The 23,833-nt window shown below is 45.7% G+C and overlaps 1 protein-coding gene across 2 annotated transcripts in view; it reads right to left on the reverse strand.

Moving 5' to 3' along the window:
* The window catches only part of ANTXR1 (ANTXR cell adhesion molecule 1), a 235,082-nt gene that overhangs the window by 85,230 nt on the left and 126,019 nt on the right, over positions 1-23,833 (reverse strand). For both annotated transcript variants that reach the window (XM_037806755.1, XM_037806756.1), the window contains exon 13: positions 7,683-7,778. In XM_037806755.1, the coding sequence (XP_037662683.1) occupies positions 7,683-7,778 (96 nt within the window). The remainder of the gene's footprint in view (positions 1-7,682; positions 7,779-23,833) is intronic.

The raw sequence follows: 23,833 nt of genomic DNA on the forward strand, positions 1-23,833 counted from the left end.
GTTACGGGCAAGGTGATCCAGCCACTCACGTGCCTGTGAGATCCGAGCGGGGCACAAGGGGACTAAAGATGCGTCAATGGCGTTCACAGTAAACCTGTTGGTACTGATGCAGCCTCTGAGAGGGGCAAGGAAGAGGCCATGCCATGGAACCCAGGGACCTTCTCTTTCAGCTGCTTTGGTGCTCTCTATGGCTGCGCTTCCCAAACAGTATTTGGCAGAATACCAGCGTCCCTCCAGATGTCAGTATGTAAATAAGTGTTTGGGAGGGTGGGGGGAGGAATAAGCCAAGGAAGGGTTTCAGGGTCAACAAAAGCTTTGAGATTCACAATGCAAATCATCCTACTAAAGGCTCTGAGAAGTCCTGCAGTAAAGGCACTTATTCAACTTAGTTTAATGGTGTCTCTCAAACTTATTGTCTAAAATACCCCTTGTTTTGAGGTGTACCTATTCACATCTTGTAGGGTACCACTCTTCTGTGGACATGGTTTGGATAGGCTGACCCTGAATAGGTGCCTCATAAAATCTCCAGGTGGTTTTAGTGTGTAACCAGGTTTGAGAACCAAAGGCCAGGAGATCTGGAAGGGGAAGGAGTAGATTCACATACAGAATGTAAGAATATAAGGAAGCAACCTCTGTGACAATATGGTTCCAATTTTCTAATTTTTTGTGGGGGAAACTCAAGGTTAAAGGGTTTTCTGCTGTTGGAACCCAGCTGTCTTGATTGTCAGTGCCCCTCTTTCTGTTTCACCCAGCAGGTGAGTGGGTGGGGAGGGTGGATATTAAGGCAGCAGGGAGCCAGCCTGGCAAGGAGGAGAGAGCCGGTCAGAGAGAGGATGTGAACAGACGGGATGTGTGCGATGGCACACTAGGGGAGAGGGCAGGCCATGGTACAGCTCTGACCAGTAGGGAACGGGCGGAGGCTGGAAAGGGATCAGGAAAGCACAACCTGTCTAGGCCCAAGATGCCTGCATGAGGAGCTGCTTGTATTAGTCGTGATTGCCAGCAAATCCCTCTGGTGATGTTAGGCTTGGTTGTCTGGAGCTATAAATTAAATGTGTTTAGCAGTGTGGAGCACAACACTGGAAAACTGAAAGTATTTTTATTTCAATTTAAGGCACATCCAGTTCTTGATTAATTTTTGTCCCTTGAAATTTGTCACTGGAGATAGTGGGCTTATTTATTGAATTATCCTTGAGATTCAATCAAGTGAATGAAACATGACCCTTTACATAAATCTTTAAAACTGTTCATAAGATACCTACAAGGCCATTAAGAACATAACAAAAGAGAACAGATTTTGTTTATATATAGGGAGAAGTTCTGAATGTATGCACACCATCCTCTCCCAACAAAATGAATAAAAGTATCTACTTTTATTTGATCAAAAATATAATGATTTGATTTGACCTAAATACCATGGTTTCATTAGTTTGACTGCAGAAGAACTGCAATTTTATAGTAAGATCTTTTACTCAGGGTTCAAGATCTTCAAATAAAATGAGCACATTTCTAGGATTACGCATAAGAAGTATATAGAAATGTCCTCTGTTAAGTAATATTTGATATGTATAAGACATTGCATGTAACATGCCTAAGTTATGAAATATATTAATACAAAAACCCAGAAAACACTATCTGATACAGTTCCACATCTGCTTGTGGGTTCTTTCTGTATTTTATTCCTCTTCCTCCAAGATGACTTAACATTTAGTTTAGTTTAGAAAACAAAAATTATGTACTAGACATTGTACTTATTTTTGGGATTAGTTTCCATGACTAGATTCTCCATCCTCTAGAGGAGTCCATAGTAAAGTGAAAGAAATATACATACAAATAAATACTTGTGATAGAATGAGAAAATTCCCCAGTAGATGTGTGAATGAAGTCAGGGAAACCAAGTGAAGGAGCAGCTCATCTTCCTTGCGTGGGAGAAGGGGAAGGGTGTGCAGGGAGCCTCTGAGATAAGCGATCAGTGAGTTGGACTTTGGAGCAAAAGAATTGTTGGCCTTCTTTATATAAGAGGAGGGAAACATCTCAGCAAGAAGGAAGAATAGGAGTAAAGAGATTGTGGTAAAGAAATACATGGTTTGTCCAAAGAGCCCCAAAGAGCAGAATGTGTCTGGAGATGGCCCTCCAGCCACTGAGCCACTCAACAAACGTTGTGATTTATTGAGCAGTGGTTTTGAGCCAGGCACTATGTTATGTTCTGTGGACCTCCAGCCCTGGCTTCCAACAGCTTATGTCCGCAGGGGAAGACGACAATGACAGCATGACCAGTGCTATGGAAGAAACAGGCACAGGGCACTAAGGGAGTCTATTCCTAGGTGGAGAACGTAAGACGTGGGGTTGCAGGAGTAGGTTGGGGCCAGGTTGGGAAGGGCTTGCATAGGCCACTTCAAGAAATGTGAATTTTATTTTTGCAACATTGAACAGACAAGAAGATGTTGAGCAGGGAAGTGACCTAGCTTCAAACATTTAAAAAAATCTCTCTGGTGAAGGTGAGAGAGATTAAAAGAGTAGTTAGAAAGTTACTGCAATAGTTCAGGCGAGAGATGTGGAGCCCTAGCCTAAGGCAATGGCATTTATTCATTCATTCAACAAATATTCACCAAGCAACTCCTGAGTGCCAGGTACTGTGCTGTGCTGGGGTAGAGGGTGCAGATGGATGTGAGAGAGAAGGTGAGGCGTGAGGGAAAAGGATGCAGTGTAGACAACTCTCAGTGAGACAAGACCCGAAGTGAGAGGAGGAGGCATCAGTGACCACTTCGCAATCTCCAGTTTGGGCAGCTTGGAAGATGGTGACGGATCCACTGATATAGGGCAGGTTTAGGGGATAATGTGATGAGTTTTGTTTGGGACATGTTGAGGGTGAATTGCCTGCATTTGAGATGCTCTTTGGGCTCCTAGAATGAGGGTCCTTTTCCTCTGGAGCCAAGACCAACGATCGGTGAACAAGTTAAGTAGTTCTCAGCATATGTGCTTCGGCTGAAGTCCCGGGGGTGGGCGATATTGCCCAGGGACAATGTGCAGAGAAGAGGGCCGAGCGCAGAGTCCTGGAGAACAAGTGGCGAGCAGAGGAAGAAGAACCCATGAAGGAGACCGGGACAACCTCAACAGAGACGTAAGAGAAGAATCAGGAGAAGCCGGTAGAAGAGCGTTTAAAGGAAGGAGAGGTCCACAGTGCTTACTGCTCAAAAAGGTGAAGTAGAAAGAGAAATGAGCAGAGACCACGGGTTGGGGGAATTTACCCTGATGAGAGAGGGATTAGAGAAATTATGGGATGGAGGTCGGGAGGCAGTGGGGTGAAGACAGCACGGGATGGGAGGGATAGTAGACAGTGGCTTCTCTGCAAAGATGACGGCAGGTAAAAGGAAGGGGAGAGGTAAGAGTATTGAGTATCTGGTTGGAGAAATAGGGTGTAAGACATTTTTTAAGGAATGGTGGAAGCTGGCATTTGCAGGCAGAGGGAAGGGAGTTAGTGGAGAGTGAAAGGCCCATACAAAGAGAGGAGGTGGGAAGGGACAGAATGAAGAACACAGGTGGCTGGAGGAGGGAAGGCCGCACCTGAGAAGGGAGGGTGGATGACGGTACAGGTAGATTCATGTTGAAGAGAGGGAAGTGAGAGGGTTTTCCACAGGACAGCCTCTGTTTTCTCATTAAATAGAAGAGCAGGTTTTCTGTTGAGAATGAAAGGCTCAGAAGGAGGGCATGGGACTCCAGGAGGATGGGGAGAGGGGGGCCTTCCGGGTATGGAATCTGGAGCTCCATAAGGTTAAGTGAATATTTGCTAGGGAGTGCTGACGGCCTCGTAAATGTGCAATGGTCCCAGCTGGCGTGGTTGGACAATTCTCTTCCGAAATGATCTCGGGAACAGAGAACATATATAACTGGGTTGGTCTTAATGTAGGGAAGGGAAGGGAAATGGGGTGGAAGGGTAAAGGAGCTAGAGAATCAAGTGTTTTCGTGGGCGCATCCACACGGGTTAATAGATGGCGAAGCCAGGCAGGCATTTCTTTTATCCCCCAGATTTTTTTTTTTTTTCCTTTTTTTGAGGAGCTGGTCCTTATTGCTAAACAGAATCTGTTAGTGTCTTGTTACCTGCTAAAATTCAGGAAGGACACTCCAGGCTCACTTGGAGTGTATCATCTCCCATCAGGGCAGTGCCTTTTGGTGAGAGGATGGTAGATTCTTGGGGCTGCCTGAGAGCAGTTTGGTGCCTAATTTTGATTTATTGCTGATTCATTTCTCTACACATTCAAGTCATTCATAAGATTTATTTTTTTAATACACTTCAATTATTATTTTCATGATCTTTCTCATTCAGATTTCCAAGTCTTCTTCTTTTTAAAGTTCAATTTAGAGATTTCAATAATATTGGACGAAACTTATGAGTAGGCTGAGTGGGCACGGCATGACTTGAAGGGTTCTGGCACTGTCCCTTGTGGAACTGAGCCAGGGAATTAAATTGCTTTTCTGGTAAAGTAGCAGCCCCTGGTATTTTCTTTTGTAAAATGCAAACAAGTTCAGTGTGCATAGCCCAGTGCCTCTCTCCCTTTCCCCTTGCGTGTATCTGTACCAATGAATAAATGCGAGACTCCTTAGAAGCCAAAGGTATGCCTCTGGAAACTGAGGGACCAGCTGTGAAACACTGAAAGGTTTCTGATCAAGGATCTGGTCAATTCCTTCTCTTCATCAGTTGTTATGAATACATTATGCTCTGTTATCCAACAGTGAGTTAAACCAGATTCTATTTAGCTGGAAGCCATAAGCTCAGATGGGAGTGGATTTTTTTTTTTTTTTTTTTAAGGAAAGGCTGAATGGAATGGGTAGTCACCAGCCCCTGTCACCCATTAGGTATCTCCTTCCAGATAGGACCAGCAGAAGGCAAGAGGTGGCCCAGGCAGAGGGCAGGCCTGACAGCAGCCACTCTCCCTGGTCTGGCCGTACTGGAGGTTACATTTAAAAATGCTCATTATGGTTGGCGGATAGCTACCGGAGTGCCTCTCCTGCCCCCGCCACCCTCCAGGACTTTGCAGACCTCCCCTTGTCCCACCACTAAAGGGATGATGCCTGGCTCAGGTGGGTTGGGGCATGTTGTTCAGCATTTTCAATGTTGACCCTGGAGAAATCACTGCAGAAAGAGGATGAGGGGACACAGCAAGACAAACTTCAGGTTCTCTACATTTTGCTGGCCCTTTCTGCTCTCTGGCTTTGCCCCATCATTGAGATTCAATTTTAGCACTAGGTCTTGGGAGCATTTCCAACATTGGGTGTCGGGACAGGAAAAGTGACAGAGGAAAGTCTGGGGACCATTATTTACGAGGACTCCCTCGGCTGCTCAGGGAGCTGAAGAAGGGAGAGCAACTCTTGCACCCTTCTGAGGGGAGTGGACCCACGTTTGCCCTCCTTCCTGCATCCTCCCATTTAGGAAACACATGGCCGTGAACCTGTTCCCCGCAGAACACGATTGCTTGTCTAGGAAGCCAGTGAACAACACACAGCGCATTGGGGCCCAGGCTAGCTCACAGAGATAGAGGGTGGGGGCTGTTTTTATGGATATAAACAGGAAGATTAATCTCCAGGATCTTTCCTTGTAAGAAAATCCTCTGGGACTTACAAAACCAGACCACATTAAGACATTTTGGCCACTTTCCAAAGCAACATGGATGTAACCAGATAAATTCATTGAAAAACATTTAGAATATTGCAAAACATTCTCGCCTTGGGTGATTCTACTTCCAATAATGAAAGGCTTATTTTGGTAGACATTCCCCACCAAGATAAACTGAATGTCATACAGAACAGCAATAGATTCAAATAACAATAAAATACATTTTAATAATAAAATAAATTAATAGAGTGCTTACTGTGTGCTAGGAGCTATTTTAAGCACTATATATGTATATATGTATGAATTTATATTTTTTTAATCTTCACAATCTACCTATGAGGTCAGTGCAATTACTGTCCCTATTAAACCGATGAGAAAACCAAGGCACAGAGAGGTTAAGTAATTTGCCCAAGATCACACAGCTACACAGCTAGTAAGTGGCAGAGCACTGCATGGCTATTCTATTGTTCCTTGCTGTCCCCACATGGAGGTAACTGTGTGCAATAATCAAAGGGACTAAGTGAATGAAGGTGATGCCTAGCAGAATAGAAGTTCTGCTTGGTGTTCACTATCTGCTGCCAATGTCCCTCCCCTCACCCTTCTTTAAAAGCCCAGGCAAGTTTTTTTTTTGGGGGGGCGGGGTTAAATTTTTTTTAAACAATTCTGGACTTGAAAATGTGCTTATTTTTGAATCAACACAGAAAGCACCCTGGTGGACTCATGTTTTTTTAACACCCCCCCCCCAAATAAAGTGATTGTACAGCCTTATGTATTTAAAACAACATTTAACTCTTGAGGCTGCCTTGGTAAGAATTTGTTTAAGATCATCTTGAAATCAGTGCAAGATGGCCCCTCCGCCCCGCCCACCCATGTGCTCTTGTCTGCCCCAAGCCACCCCTTTCCTACAACACCCAAAGGTGGCTGTTGGACCCCGGGCCTCCTCTCAGAAACCCCTGCTGCATGGATCTGCATCCAGCTCTCGTTCACTTTCCACCTTTTAAAAATGTCATTCAAAGCCGTTTCCCTCCTTTTCAAGTCCAGAGCTCTGTGCGTCTCAGTCTCTGTTCAGTTTAGTTCTACACACGCACGAGAGTCCCCTGCACTCTGTGCTAAACCCTGAAATGTTAGAGGTGAAATGAAGACAAGAGCCTGTCCTGGAGAAGCTCACAGTCTACTTCTCCCCACTCTGGGGAAAGGAAGACATGAACAAGTGGAGCAGCGTACACGTCGAACTCACCTGGGCCTTACAGAGCATGCTGATTTTGCAAAAAGGCAAAATCTCTAAAAGTAGAGCTGTCAGAGCTATTGTATTTTCTTCACTTAGATATTACTTTGTTTGGGCTTTTCCTAGTCTAGGGGCTGGGGAATAGAAATTGACAACCAGACATATACCTTTTGGGCAAGGCAAAAATGGCAGGTGGTAGCAGATTCTAAGCTATTTGGACAGACACTGGCCAGGGCTATGAGGTGACTGCAGATGACAACAGGAGGTGGGGAGGTGGGTCCTTGTTGACGTGGTGGCTGCAGTGTCTAACCCAGTGCTGGACACCAGAAGGTGTGTCCTATACATGCTAGCTAAAATTAGTGAAAGAGGTAGGTGCCACTCTTTATTGTTAAAGATAAGTAGGCCCGAGGCACTCTTTCAGATGGGCAGACTTGTTGCTTAGCAACCACAGTGGCCCTGGAAGAGAATCGGTTGGGGCAACTCAACACAGACACCTGCACATGCATGTATATGTATTCACATGTCAAATAACACTCATCATGTGCAGTGTCCCGTGGCTCTTTCCTAAGCACTGGGCCATGTGGCCTCCCCAGTTGCCCCACCCCAAGGAAGTGCCTGCAGGCCACCCCACTCCTGCCCCCCACGGACGCCCAGTGATCTGTGGGTCCACTGATCAGTGTGCATTTATACCAATTCTGTATAAATTGTATAAAAACATGAAAGATTTGCCCTCGATCTTCATAGATTTTTGCCCCCTGCCCCTGGCATGGTCCTGTTAATGTAATGTTGCCCTCTGCCTTGCACGGCCAGAGGCCCGAGGCCCAGGGGCAGAGCTGGGGCACTTACCACGGTGCAGCAGAGAGGCCAGAACCACCAGAGCAGAGCCAGGGCCAGAAGAAGGAACAAGATCAGCAGGGCGATCGCCAGGATGGTGCCATCGGACTGCAGGGCCGAGAGAGAGGACGGTCAGTGGGATGGGGCTGTGGGTGCAAGGGGCATGCATACTCGGGGTGGGGGGAGCTAAACCCCTGGTCTCCCCCTCCCTGTACGCCCATCACCAATATGCAGATTTCAGGCTTAGCTACAAGCACAGGTTGCCAAGCAAATGGCTGAAACTCTGTCATCATTCTCGGACTCATGGCCCTGCAGCACACTCTATTTAGCCGGTGTGCAACAGAAACGGATTCGTCTTTTTGGCAAGATCCTGCTCTACCCTTTGAGTAATGTTCTGAAGGACTGACTCTGCAAAGAACACAGCAGGAGGCTGCCCTGCTGAGATGGCCTGTGCTGCCTGTCTGCCTCTGGGCCCTTATCACTGCCTGCTGGCGACCTCCCTGATCACCGGTCCCAAAAGGGTCACCTGGGCTGGACTCAGGACAAGTCTACCCAGCATTGCCCTTGTTCACCTAAGTGCATGAAACAGATCCCTGGGGCTGTGGACGGAGAGCCCAGAGCCTGCAGGTGAGACGTGCCGTGGGGCAGCTGCTGCCGGACCCGGGATGCCAGGGTGGCGGCCGAGTCAGCAGCACAGCCAGACGGAGAGGCTCTGTGCGGCGAGGGGGAGGGGCCGACACCCAAGACAAATTCTCCCCACTTCAAAACATGCCCAGGCTAGTCCTGGAAACAGACCCGGGTGTTGTGGCCCGAGATGCTTGCTGACTTTCAGCAAACAGAGATTCCACAGGTATCAGCTTTCTGCAGCTGCTGGTTCAAGGAAGCCACTTGAGAAGAGGGTTTAACTGCCCTCTGCCCACCGCCCTCCCAGCTAGGGGGAGTGTAATGGGCACAACCTTTCTGGGGAGGGGGCAAATGGTCACCAGTATCTGAAGTCCCCTTCTGAGTAAGGCTGGCAATTCCACTTTTAGCCCAAGGAAATAATCAGGTATGTTTGCCCAGAGAAGAAGAATAAAAATTGGAAACAAGCTAAATGTTTAACAACGAGGAAATGGCTACCTAAAGACATTAAAAAACTACCATGTGATCAATGACTATGTAGACATTAATTATGTTTTCAATTGACTTTTAAATGGTAGGAGAAGATATTCTTGGTATAATAAGTGGATTTATGTATATATACTGAGAATAATATATATACATATAAAATATGTATATAAAGAGTGGGAAGAAGTTTTACTAAAATATTAATAGTGATTTTACTGGTGGTGAGTTTATGGGAACTTCTTTTGGTTTCTCTGTGTCTTCTAAACTACTGAAGTTGCTCTTTACACATCTGCACTTGGGGCTCCCCTTTGCTGTCAGGGGTCGCCTGGCCCAGCCATTCTTATCCAGCTCGGGGGACCGGAGAGGTTCACGGATGGGCTCAAGTAGCTGGAAATTTCTGGCCCTCCAGAAACGACACCCATGATCGTGAGCGCCTGCGTCTGCCGGGAGGCAGGTTCATGGCAGGGTCACAGCATCATCAGATTCGCACCCTCCCCACTCCCCACCCCTGTTCACGGAGGAGGGAGGCTGGTGGCTGCCGGGGGAGCGCAGCAGGCTAACGGCAAGGCTGGGACGTGCTCACTCCCACTTGAAGAGCTCAGCAGGGGCTACTGGAAGCTGTTGAAAGGCAGCCCTTACTCCCTGGAACTCCCTGGAATGCCTTTGACCAAAAAGCCAGGGAATTAAACACCCCCGGACTCCAGCAAGCCAAGGCTGGAGAATGCAAATTGTCCCTAAGGGAGGCGCAGCCTCACAAAAGCAGGTGCAGGGCCAGGCGGCCGGAGGGGGGAGGGTGGGGGCAGGGAGTGTCCGGCCGGACCCGGTGCTGTGGCCACGGCAGGCAGGACATTTGTGGACTCACAGCATTTACATGTGAGTGAAGGTGGAGGGCAGTGCTTTCGGTGGCGAAGGAAAGAAACCACGTGTTTTACAAACTCACTGTTAGTCAAGGACAGCTCTCTTGATCTCTCAATCTCCTACTTTCCGTGTCCATAAAACAGTAATAATAACACCCCCCCCCCGCCTCCCTGGGTAGATGCCAGGATACACTGAGCTATAGGATGTAAGCAGACGGTGTTGGGTAATTCCGATGGAAGCTATTTTATCAAACCCTGAGCTGTAGCTCTCCCTCCCTCCCTCTCATTTCCCCAACACAACAAATACAGTGAGCATTTCAGAACATAAATCTGTTTGCACTTGGAATAATATATGGTTTTGGTTGCTGAAAGGCTTTTAGTATTGGGTTATAACTTAGTAAAGACTACATTTATTCACATGATACATGATTTCACCTCTCTCCAATTTTATTTTTCACTTTCGATAGATGAACTGGAGCAGAAAGGTCGATCAATTGTGGGGGAATATTTTTTACTTCCTTCTGAAAGGAGTCCAATATGCTGGGGGGGTGAAGGAGCAGGCCCACCAGGACAGAGAGGAGAGCTTCCAAGCTGGAAGACTTCCAGGATTTGGAGCAAAGCTACATTAGGCTTTTTTCTGGCCAAGTCTGGTTGCCCCTACAAGTCACTGTTTACCTGGCTGAGAGTGGCTGTGAGGGAGGGGGACAGATGGGCCTCAGGAAGGGGCCACGTGCAGTGAGGGGTGAAGCCGGGGCAGAGAAACGCATGGGGTAAAGAACTTTCTGGGACTCTCTCCTGCTCTAAAAACCTCTAAAGCACTGCCAGATTTTCAAAACTCTCTGCAATTTATGCCCGATTCAAAAGAGTCAAAACAAAAGGCATACCTTTTTGATGAACACAGACCTAAAGTTAATGTTTCACTGGGAGATAACAAGTACATGCAACTCTGGAAGTTCATTCATTTATTTCTTCAGCAAATGCTTATTGAGGGTCTACTCTATGCCCATTGTGCAGATCCCAGGGATACAGATTGATTAGTTAGGGCCAAAGTGCTTATGATCTGTGGAGGCAGATGTTTAACAACTTACCACAATGCAGGACTGGTGCTATTCAACAGCCTTACACTTAGCGCCTTTCATGTGCCCGGCAGTGAACAAAACAGTTTCTATTCTTAAAGTGCTTACATTCTAGTAGAATATTAATAATGACAATGATATGGTGACAAAAATAATTGCTATTATTATAGCCAAGATTTATTGTGCACACACTATGTGCCTGGGACTATTATTTCCATGTGCTAATATGCTGTCCATATACCAGCTCATTTAATCCTCATTAGCAATCCTCTGAATTCAATAAAACTACTTTTCCCATTGTACAGAGGAAAAGAGAAGTTATGAAACTTGCCTTAAAGTTATATGGCGAAGCCAGAATTTAAACCTGGGGAATTTAGCTCCACAGCTCGCAGGATTATCAGGAGCCAAGTGCAGGAGAACCAAGTGCCGGGAACTAGCACTTCACACAGTGGGTGGCCCTGGAGCTCACACGCTGACACCAAGAGAGGCTGACAGTGCTGCTGCACAGGAGGACAAGGAAAGGCCCTGGGGTCATGGAGCTGCCCGGGAACACAGCGTGCATGGGGTAGGGTGGAAAGGGAAATGGGTCTCTACTGTGAGAGGTTGCACAAGCCAAACCAAGCAGAGGGGCTTCCATCCTGAGCCAGGGGGGAGCCACTGGCAGCTTTAACCCTGGGGTGCTGGGATTAGATTTTTTTCTTGGAAGCAGAAGTTACCTTCACTGGAGACTATAGACCTGGGGAGGGAGAGGTTGGGTGCCAAAGCCTGGGTGGAGGGCTGCTGCGATTCTGCCTAGTTCTTTCAGGAATATGTTACAGGCTCACGCCTTCTGAAGCTCTTGCATCTTCATGGATATGTTCCTGACAATTTTCCTAACCACAGCTAACCATTACTGTGGGCTTTCTAAATTCCAGGCACTGTGCTAAGTGCTCTAGGTGCATTATTCTCACATCACCCTTAAAACAGCCTGATTCTGTAGGAACTGTAATTCCCTTTCTGCAGGTGAGGAAAAGGACAGAAGATGCAGAGATGCAAAGAAGGTCTGTAACTTCCCCAAGACCCTCCTCCACAAGCCACTTATGGGCGTACTTGTATTTATATGCCCACAAAGTCAACATTGCAAAACTGGGATTTTAATCCACATAGTCTGATTCTAGAAACTTGCAGCCCTCCCCCATAATCATCAAAGCAGGATCTTTGAGGATGCTATTAGTTAAGATGAGGTCAGACTGGATTAGGGTGGGCCTTCATCCAAAATGACTGATGTCCTTAAAAGAATTAAAATTGGAGACACACACACACACACACACACACACACACACACAGAGAGAGAGAGAGAGAGAGAGAGAGAGAGAGAGAGAGAGAGAGAGAGAGAGAGGGAGAAGACAGCCACATGTCAGAGGCAGAGACTGAATTAAGCCACAAGCAGAGAAGACCATGGATGGCCAGGAAGCCACAAGCTAAGTGCTAGCCTCGTGTTACCAGAGTGAGCACGGCCCTCCTGCATTCCAAGTCTAGACTCCTGGCCTCAGAACTGTGAGACAATAAACTTCTGTTACGTAGTCACCCAGTTTGTGGCTCCTTGCTATGACAGCTCCAGGAAAGGAAGACAACTCCAGTATCGGAATAACAAAAATTCATTTGAGAAATATCTGTACCTTAAGAACTAAACTTTAAGCCTCTGCATCAGTGATTGAGACTGTGCCTGTAATTGCTACATCCACTGGGATAGCAGGAAGTTCCCGCACATGGACCAGAGTGGATCTAGTCAGAGCGAGTTTGGAAAGGGAAGGTGTCAGAGCAGAGGCTGCCTTCCCCTTCCAGGCTTGGCTTGACAATTAATGTAAGAGTGGACTTATGTTACCTCTTCAAGCTATTTCAATGCATAATATAGCAAATGCACTGTTTAGTAAATGGTACTTGTTTCATTCATGAAACTACGCCTTTTGCATCTTTACCATGTTCCAAGAAGAAGAAGCACCCCTGGGTGCTAAAGAGAAGGCCACGAGGCATGTAGGGTGCCCCAGGGCCCACCCAGCCCAGCCCAGCACCCATGGAACCCAGCTCAGCTCCGTGGTCTTGTTCTCTGGCTTGGACACAAGCTGCAGTGACTTCTTGGGCTTCGGCCTTCTGACCCCCTCCTGTGTCCCTGGCTCCCTTCTGGTGCACCTGCGCTGACCACTGCCGGCTCTGCAAGCGATTTCCTGGATCGAACCCAGTTAGGCGTTGGGCTGACTGCTGCTCTCAGCCTGATTCTTGGCTTGGGCTTGGCGGCCAGGACTGGAGAGACTGTCAGGCCAGCACGGTCACCACCCCTGGGCTGAGTGGGTCAGCATCCCCCTTACTGGACCGTGCCCGTATCAGACCCGTCTCAGGGGGTAGCTGGCAGGGGGAAAGGTGGCTCCTGAGCACTGGGGCTACCTGACCTCACAAGTTCAGCAGCCCCAGCCTCCTGCCTGGAAGCGCACCACGGCTCCATCCGGAGATCTCCCTGCGGGGGGCGAAACCTGAGGTGGGACTTGCATGGACCTGATTTTACAGTGCAAGGGCCATGTGAGAACAGAAGGGGACTTGCCCAGCACACTCCGGTCGGACCCCCACCCTGGCTGCAGAGCCCAGCATGGAGGTCCCTACCAACCCTGGAGAGAGATTTTAGGGGGAAAAAGCAGCAGATAAATAAACAGCCAAAGATTGATCCCTACCGTTATTATTTTCCCAGCAGCCTACTCATCAACATAAGTTAAATTCGTATTTTATTTAAGAAATGAAAATAAACGTTTAAAAAATCAACATGGTCCTTTAATATAAAAATGTTGGCATGAGGTGTGTGTGTGGGGGCTTTTGGGGGGACCAGGAAGCGCCTCATAAAGGAAGTAACCTAAGGTGGGGCATCGCTCAGCTAGGAGAACCACCATTTTCTTCAATGAATAGTCCTAAGTTGTTTCGTTTTTTTTTTCCCTATCAAAAGCTGAGCTCAGATATGCTGAGAGCAGCCTGCTATTACACACGCAGATGTGTGACATCGAATGTGAGGGAAGGACATGTGCTGTACCGCTCTTCCCTCAGGGTATTCCGGGTGAGGAATGACATTCCCTGAAGGCCACCTGGCTTGCATGGCCAAATCCCTGCTTCCTGGCTTGCTTCTGATTCTTCTGTTCTCAGCTCATGAAATGAGAATGTCTCTTTAAGATAAGGGGTCATCGTTCTCCAGAGTATAGATCTGGAACTTGAATAATGAAAGCATCGTACTTGGTAGGTAGACTGGAGGTAATTTTGGGGTTTCTGACGCACATGGGCTTGTCCTGGCCTGTCTGCAGCCCGAGCAGAGAGAGACAAGGTCTCTGGACAACGCAGGTGAACTCTGCTGCTCCTTTCTGTTTTGTTTTGAGGGTGGCCATAACAAAGGGAGGAGGTAAAACTGAGAGGAATTGATGGGAGATGGGGAGATGTTCAACCTGAAAGACCTTTGTGAAATCCTCCCCCTGAAGGCTGGGTTTGGACTGGGATTTCTGGCCTAACGCCCCTGGCTTGGGGTTATTATGCAACCAATAAAGCATCCTGCAGCTCTGCCTGGGTCACTGTCTCGGTGAGGGAGGGAATGCTTGTGTCCACTCCTGATGTCTCCTGGCAGGCTGAGTGCTCTCAGTTTGTGTAATTCCAAGCCTTTTTCTTCTCCTTTACTCATTCAAGAATAAACTTAGCACTTTTGAATCTGCTCTCTCCTTTCTCTCTAGAGCATGCTGCCTGCAGGGAGCAGGATGTGTCCTCTGCTACCCCACATAAGTAGGCTTGTGGGGTCTGATACTTGTATAATTTTGGAGATTGTCTTTAAGAAAAAGAACCTAAAATTACAAATGCAACATGATAAGGGCCCCTTCCAGGGCCTTCACAGGGGCCCATTCAGGTGAGGGTCCCTGAAGTGTAGGCTTCATTGGCTTCGTGATAAATCTGCTGCCGGCTCTGAGTCTTCCCTGGACAGGCCCTATGCTGCAGTGATTAAATAAACTGGTAAATTTATTTAATTCTGGGCTTCAGTTTCTAGCCTATCTGTTTGCCACACTCAGCCTTCGTCTACAACTCATCTGTATAGCAATAAGCGTGCAGTTTTGGCCTTCATGTGCCATTCTTTGTCTCATTTCTCAATCATGCCTCTTTCAGGCACACTTTATTGCTCCCACTGCAGCCATCCCAAGATCTCTTAAGTTACCCCAGGATGGGTCCCGGTAGTTGTGACAATTATATTGTCAGGAGGGGTTACTGGACACTCATTGATGGGTGGTGGGTGATGGGGGCTCTACGGTCTCTGCCAGGTTCTGCAGATTCTGAGCCTTCACACTTGACTACAGAAGCCACTGAAAATACTCAGATTCTTTCACATGGTTAGATGGTCTTTTATACATTTAACATGAAAGAATGAATGAGTAAGGTTTTTTTTTTTTTGCCACAGTGAAGGGCTATGAGCCAAAGTCTGCCAAAAATATGGACAAGAAAATAGCTGAGGCTCTATTAGAGCTTCTTTAAAGCTGTCAACGCTATCTCCTTGGATTCTCCCCTCCACAGGGCATCCAGGGACACGACAAGGCAGATTTGCAGATGTCGGGTGGCTCCCCACTGGTCTCTCCCCATCTTCTCCTCCCTCCACCCCTGTCCCTCTTCCCTCTCTCTGAGTGAGGTTGCTCTTGAGCTCAATCAAAAGCTTCCCAGGGGTTCAGACCCTGTAACCAGGGACAGCTCTGGTCTGTCAGAGATTATGATTTCATAGCAACCTGCTTGTTCCAAATACCAAAGAGCCATTCCCAGTGAGAGGGAAATAGGCAGAGATCAAGAGACTATGGAGCTGCAGACTTGTCTTGCTCAAATGGGAGACCCATGTGCCTGGGCCAGCAGCAGAGCCGAGGATATCAGTGCTGGCCAGTGGAAGGCCGGAGGGCACCACACACCACCACTGCTGCTGCAAAGTGCCCCCGACTTGTAGGGCAAAAGCTGGTGCTTACGAGGTGCCACGTTCCAAGCGCTCTGCAGCATCCCGAGCAGCTGGTCTGAGCTCTGTTTTCTGTTCAGACAAAAACTGGCAGAGCACGGGCAAGTTTTCTTTGGAAAGATAAAATTTTAGTCATTTTATTGCTGCTGAGGAGTTCTGGAAGAGCCAGCCCACAGAGCAAAATTCTTTCTCTCCTAGAGCTTATATATTCCCACTGTTATTTCTGGAAGCAACCTTAGCGATTATCTAATGTATCCACCTACCCCGCCCTGCATTTATTGGAATTCTATTTCCCTGGCATTTGTGACAGTTTTCTCCCATTTTCCTCTCTTCTCTTTGACTATTCCTTGTCAGCTTTCCTCCTGGGTTTTAACTCTTACTCAGCTCCTAAATGTTGACATGCCCCATGGATCCATTCTTGGTCCATTGCTTTTCTCTTTCTAACACTCTCCATGGGCTGTCTCATTTTCTTTCATAGTTTAAGCTCACATCTAGATATCAATGGCTTAAATCTTTATCTCCAGCTTAGACCTCTCTCCGTGCATCAGGGTTATATTCTCAGCTGTCTGGTAGGTCCTATCGATCCTTCAAACTCAACAGTTCAAACTGAGCTCACTGTTTTCCCCTTCAGATCTGCTCCTTCTCCTTCTCCCATTTGATGGTACTCCAACTTGGAGACCTGGGAATCAAAGTTTGCTCTTCCCCCTCCTTTTCTCTCCCCCATACCACCCTCTACCAGTACATCCTGTTCCTCCAACCTCCTAAGTATTTCTTGAATCTACCTCTGTCTACTGCGTCTCTAACACCACTGATCGGGTTTGGATCTCATTTTTACCCTGGACTGTTGCAGTTCCCTCTTTACTGGTTTCTCCACCAGCAATTTTACTACCCAGAATCCCATTCTCCACACTGCAGCTGGAGCCCCATCCATCTAAGATGTTATTCTGATAGCTACCCCTGCCCAGGAACCCTTTAATAGCTTTTCATTGCCTACAAGAGTTCTTTATCCCTTTCCTTAGAAAAGCACACATTCACATTTACTAACAAGCCCACAAACGTTTGCCTACAACTTCAGGGGGCCATCAAATTCCCAGAATCCCTCTATGGACCCTGGGTACAAAGTGGGTGGTCCTTAGCAGGACACTGAAGGCTCTCCACCATCAGGCCTCTCTTCTTTCTCCAACCTCCTCTCCCACCACCTCCTTCCTTACACTCTATGCTCTGACAATACCAAGTCATATATAGTTTCCTGTAGGCACCTCACTCTTCTCTCATGTTCTTCTTACTTCTGAAACACCCTTTCTACCTCTCATTGCATGAGTAACTGCTGTTTACCTTTCAAGTCTTAGCTTAGCTCAGGCACCCCTTGATTCAGTCAAGCTTTACATATTTATTGAGCACCTACTAGGCCCTGTATAAGCACTGGAGAACAATGACATAAAATACGGACATGGTCTCTGTCATCACAGACCTTGTAGCTGAGTGAGAAAACCTATGAGTAAATGACATCAGTGAACACTAAGAATGGCTCCCATTTTATCCTAACCCTATCTCTACCTTAGCATCCACTATATACATATTTTTAATGCCTTTTTAATTGTGAACTTTAACATACATACATAACAGTGATAACTTTCAAAGTATGATTTAACAAATAGTTAGAGAAAAAAATTCAAAGAATGTCATGGGTCACAGTTCCACAACTTCAGCTATTTCCATTATTGTAAAATATAACATACAGAAAGGTGTTAACTTTAGATGTGCAGCTCAATAAGCAGTTACATTGTTAAGAGTTACAATTCCAAAGTTTCACTTCTTTCCTTTTTATGCAATATAGGGTGTATACAGAAAGATGAAGACTTTCGAAGCACAATTCAACGAGTAGCTATAGAGCAAATTTCAAAGGATGTTACAGGTTACAGTTCCACCATGTCATTTACCTCCTTCCAGCTATTCCAAGCATCCACTATATTTTAGAGAAAGTACATCATGCACCTGTCTCTCCCACTGAACTGCAAGCCCCCAGAAGACAAAGATCTGATTTTCTTAAACTTTTATCTTTGAGGCTGTGGTGGTTAGGTTCATGTGTCAACTTGGCCAGGTGATGGCACCCAGCAAGACCTATAACTAGACTAAAGTCCCAACAGGCCCTGAAGGGTGAGGTACAAAGCGTGACCCATGAGGAAGTACACTATACTCCAAAAGAACTGTATGAGTTTTCCAACTTATACAGACAGAAACCAGGGGAATATGTGTGGGAATGGATAATGGTGGAAGGAATATCAGGTTGGATCAAGCTGAATTTGCTCTATAGCTACTCGTTGAATTGTGCTTCGAAAGTCTTCATCTTTCTGTATACACCCTATATTGCACAATGAGAAAAGAACAGAAACTGTGGAACTGTAACCGTAACAATTTTTGAAATTTCCTGTACAACTGCTTGTTGAGCTGTATATTGAAAGTTAACACCTTTCTGGGTATGTATGTTATATTTTACAAGCTGAAGTTGTAGAACTGTGACCCATGACATTCTTTGAATTTTTTCAAGCTGAATTTACTGATATGAGCCCACTAAGCAGAGATTCTGCATTCAGTGTTGTAGCTCGAGGGGTTAGAAAGGGCATTAACAGTTTGTTTGGGTGGCTGGCTGAAACATGGATCAAAAGGTGACCGACATTACCGGAGGTTGAAATGCTAGAACTGCCCTGGTATATGGAGGAGCGGATTCAAAGGTTAGAGAGATTGGAATGTTAGAGTGGATTTATCATGGAAGACCTACTCACACACCCCTGGAATGTCCAGAGGACACACCTTTTACCAGGACTGTGAGGAATAAATTTGTGAGACTAGCTCCATCATCCCTGAAGAGCTCTGTAGTTGCCCTTCTCTGTAGGTCTGATATTACTGTAGGAACGGCTGTCACTGAGCTGGAATCCTTAAACACAATGGGGATAATCAGGTCCCGAGTCAGCAGAAGCCAAGTGGCTGCAGTTAATCGCCACAGACAAGGTGGGCATGGCTACCATAATGGAAAACAGGCTCAAAGCAGCAATCAAAATAATATGACTCGCAGAGACTTACGGCATTGGCTAGTAGGTCATGGAGTACCAAGTAGTAAAATAGATGGGCAATCAACTAAATTCTTGTTTGAACTATATAAGCAGAAGAATTCTAGGTCAAGTGAACAAAAGTCTCCCTTGAATTACAAAAACAGAGAGTCACGTCCCTTTAATCTATTTTAAGAGTTAATGTCACCCAAGGACTTGCACCTTATTCTGAAGAGATTTAGTGTGTTTCCAGTTGTACGCTGCACAGCGGAGTATTGTTAGATGAAATATATGTCTGTTATTGTTCTCTACTTAGAGATAAAGTATGGTTTTAGGTGATGTGTATAACTGCCAAGTTGACAAGGGGCGGACTGTGATGGTTAAGTTCATGTGTCAACTTGGCCAGGTAATGGTACCCAGCTGCCTGGTCAAGCAAGCACTGGCCTAACCATTGCTGCTAGGATGAGGATATTTGTGGCTGGTTAATAAACCAACAGGCTGGTTTATTAAATCATCAGCCAATTGGCTGCATCTGTGCCTGATGACTCAATGAAGGGCGTGTCTTCCACAATGAGACAATGCAGTTGGCTGGACTTAATCCAATTAATCAGTTGAAGACTTTTAACCGAGACAGATAGAGGACCTTCACTTCTTTGGCTGACCAGCAAAGCATTTCCTGAGGAGTTTGTTGAAGTTGCCAGTTCGTTTCCTGAGGAGTTCATCAAAGTTGCCAGTTTGTTTCCTGAGGAGTTCATCGAACATCTTCATTGAAGTTGCCAGTTTGCTGACTGCCTTACGGAATTTGGACTTGTGCATAACCACAGTTGCGTGAGTCACTTTTATAAATCTTATATTCATAGATATCTCTCATTGATTCTGTTTCCCTAGAGAACCCTAACTAATACAGAGACATAGTGCAGTACTTCAAACATAGAAGGACTCAAGAAATAGTCATCTGACTGTATAATGGATTGAGGGAGATGGAAATTTAGGAAGCTAAAGCATTCTGACCAAGACCAGTGGGTGGCAGAAGGGGCCCTGAAGCCAATCAATGTTTCCCGAGGCTGCCCACCTCCGTCTCTATGACACCATCGTGAGAAACAGCTGTACCAATCCAACTGCAAAGAGCTGGGGCTTTGGAATCAGGAAAAGACAATTCAAACCCTCACACCTCCACTTAACAATGTAGGGGCTTTGGATAAGTTAGCTAACTTCTCTTAACCTTCCTTTCCTCTCCATACGTGGAATTGAGATGATAATTATGGTAATTCCTGCTTCCCAGGACTGATGTGATGACTGCATGAGATAAGGCATGTAAAGAGCCTGGCACATGGCCATCCTCAAGCACACCTGACTTCTCCTTCCTTTCTCCCCTTGCTTCCACACCCAAGTTAAGGTCCTGGTGAGGTACCCAGACTTGGGCTAGGTAAACAACTGATTCCTGTAAACAGCCTGGTGCTAACTGTGGCTGGAATTTTGGTGTAAGTGGGTGGTCCCAAGTTACATATTTGGGAAACCAAAGGCTCTCAGATTGCCAGACCAGTGTCAAGTGTCAAGTGAGTATTCCAATGGTAAATTTAATAGCCCTCATCAAAGTTGGTCAAACATTAATGGACATAACTATGACTCATTCTTGCTATCTGAGAGGTAATTAAAGCTTGAAATGGCAATAAAACTGATTGACACTGAAGATATTAAATTCCTTAACCCCAGAAGTGGGTGGTATAAGAAAAAAAATATCAGGTGAGAATTACCTAAGCCCTTGTGGAACTCTTCCTAAAAAGCATGGCTATGGAGTAATGGGGCTGTTCATGTAGTGATCCTAGCAGAACTCCTACAGCCAAATAAACCTAGTTTCCTTCAAATAGTGGCTTTGGAGGCTTGACACTCTCCAGCGATGCAGCCACTATTCAAATCAATTCTGAAATAACTCCCTTGGAGCTGTTTCTAAAAACAATTTACAGGCCACCAAGAGACAACCTTATAACTTCTTAGGTCTTGTTATTTTTTTTTTTTTTTTTTTTAATTAAATTCAGTTTTATTGAAATACATTCACACACCATACAATCATCCATGGTATACAATCCACTGTCCACAGTATGATAACATAGTTATGTGTTCATCACCACAATCTATCTCTGAACATTTTCCTTACATCAGAGAGAACCAGAACAAGAATATAAAATAAAAGTGAAAAAAGAACACCCAAATCATCCCCCCATCCCACCCCATTTGTCCTTTAGTTTTTATCCCCGTTTTTCTACTCATCCATACACTAGATAAAGGGGGTGTGATCCACAAGGTCTTCACAATCACACTGTCACCCCTTGTAATCTACATTATTATATAATTGTCTTCAGGAGTCCAGACTGCTGGGTTGGAGTTTGGTAGTTTCAGGTATTTACTTCTAGCTATTCCAATACATTAAAGCCTAAGAGGTGTTATCTATATAGTGCATAAGAATGTCCACCAGAGTGACCTCTCGACTCCATTTGGAATCTCTCAGCCACTGAACTATTTCGTCTCATTTTGCATCCCCCTTTTTGTCAAGAAGATACTCTCAGTCCCACGATGCTGGGTCCACATTCATCCCCGGGAGTCATACTCTGCATTGCCAGGGAGATTTACACCCCTGGGAGTCGGGTCCCACGTAGGGGGAAGGGCAGTGAGTTCACCTGTCGAGATGGCTCAGTTAGAGAGAGAGAGGGCCACATCTGAGCAACAAAGAGGTACTCAGGGGGAGACTCTTAGGCACCATTACATACAACTTTAGACTCTCCTTTGTGGTAATGAGCTTCATAAGGGCAAGTCCCGTGCTCGAGGGCTCAGCACATCAAACAGCCAGTCCCAATGTTTGTGCTTAGGTCTTGTTTTTAACCAAGGAGATTCCCTGGGTTGATAACCCATCATTCACCAGGCTTGGTTCCCACAACTTTTGGTGTTGTTTTGAATTCAAATGTTGCAAATGTTCCCCTGTTGAGGACCTTCCAATATTGTGCCTTCAAAGTTATGACAATTCCAGAGCAAGGGTGCAGAAAGTAGCTGGAACAGTGACAGCACTTTCTGAGGTAAATACTCTAAAGGAGCAGTGATCCTTTGGATACATGAAATCTAGTTTTCTAGAAATCTTATTACTTTATGCCTTATATGGATAATTTCGGAAGAACTTAGATAAGCCACCACTGGTATGCAGTTAAAGAGAAGAATGATGCCTTGTTCTCACAAACTCAACCTTGGAGGTCCTTATTGTGGAAGGACACTCTGCACCGTGGTTTTCCAGCATCACCTTGATCTTCTTGTCACTCGGATGCAGTAGTGGCATTGCATGTCACTTACAATGGTGAGGATGACAATAAGCAAATCTTGGATTCATTCAGCACTTTCCTTTCTCTCCAAAAGACACATAGCACTTAATCAAAGCCAGTGTTTAAAGAATAATACAGACAAGATGTAGCTCATCAGTACTCAGAATGCCTTAGTTCCTCGAGCGGGCTGCTGATTAGGATTTCAGAGGTTACTTAGTAATACCCACATCTGATGACACTGGAAGAGAAAGTCTAATTTCTTGTTTTCAGTTTTTGTTCCATTAAGTACAGACACCTGCCTACTTGCCTTTAATGTACATATTTATTTAATGTATATACTTGATTGGTCTCATTGATCATCCCTCATTTCTGTCAGCATCATTACCTACTATCAGCAAGTGAACGTCACTGACTGTATACTGTTGGCTGTTGCTTTAGATTATGAACTTGTAAAGAAGAGCCCATGCCTACGACTTGAATGAGGCCTCATAAGGTTAGGTGCTTCATAGTGTTCTCCATGATGACTGGATTCCCTAAAACAATGTCTTCAAACTGCAAGACAGGGTATCAGAGAACCCACAGATCATTTTCTATTGAGTTTCTAACCCATGCTCAGCAGAGGGAGATGCAGAAAGATGAACAAAGTCAGCCTCCTATCCAGGAAGATGCCATCACAGTCCATCAGAGAGTCAGAACTGATTCAAGGGGCTCACTCAGGCGCTGCAGAGACCATGTGCAGTTAGACTCTAGAAAGTGCTACAGACGCAGTTCTGGAGTTCGGAGCAGAGGGAGCGCAGGAGGCTTGCCAAGGCCAGGAGGCATCCCTGGGTAGGCTCAGACAGCACGTGGCAGGCCTTGAAGGCATGGTGAAATGTTAGTAGGTGGAGGGAAGAAGAGGGAGTATTCCAGAAGAGAAGTGGAATGTGTTCAAAAAGCACAGAAGTATGGAGGGCTACAATTTTATTTATATAAAATGATGACTGAGTATGTATGAGATATAGAGTCATCTTCAAATACATTTACCTGTTAGGCACCCAGTGCACTCACTAATTAGAAAGCCAGCACTCAAGGGCCAACTGAGGCTGCCAAGGTGGACTTATCATAAGCAGATTTTTTTGCATATTTATTTTGTCTGAGTTTATACCTTTATGTACAATCTCAAGAACCTTGGGCTTTATAGACACCTCTTCTAAGCCTATAAATTTGGGTAATGCAGGTAAGGTAAAATTGCCTGAGCTGCACCTTTCATACTTTGCCTGCAAATGAAGGCGTTTTCCTGATGCTGGGTTGTGGTGTTAAAGAAAGCCAGAAATATTTTAGTTGCCACTTATTCAAGTGCTTTTTAATCTGAAAAAAAAAAAAAAAAGAAACGAAACATCAAGCCCACTGCTTTGGGCACTGACTAAACTAACATCTGTTCTAGCAACCACAGTAACAGCAAAGGAATGCCAGTTATGTGTTGCACTTTTGAGGAGATATAAATTAAATCGCTGATCTCCAAAGTTCCTTGGTGCCCTAATGAATAAGTGAGAAGACTGCATTGGCAAAAGGAAGATGTTTCCATACCCTTGTGGGACTTTGCTATTCTGCAGTGAACAGAGGAAAGAGTTTGCCAGCTTTTGGGGAGCACAAACAATATTAAATCACATCAGTTCCAAATAAAATCCTGAGCAGAAGATAAGTATAAGGACCCAGGGACAGCTTGTGATTTGGCACAATATGACTGTAAAACTGCCACTATGGTTTGGGCCAGGCCGTTGTCTCTTCTCATCTTGTGATGGTGCAGTCCA

The sequence above is a fragment of the Choloepus didactylus genome, chromosome 17 (genome assembly GCF_015220235.1).
Source record: "Choloepus didactylus isolate mChoDid1 chromosome 17, mChoDid1.pri, whole genome shotgun sequence".
Classification (NCBI taxonomy): domain Eukaryota; kingdom Metazoa; phylum Chordata; class Mammalia; order Pilosa; family Megalonychidae; genus Choloepus; species Choloepus didactylus.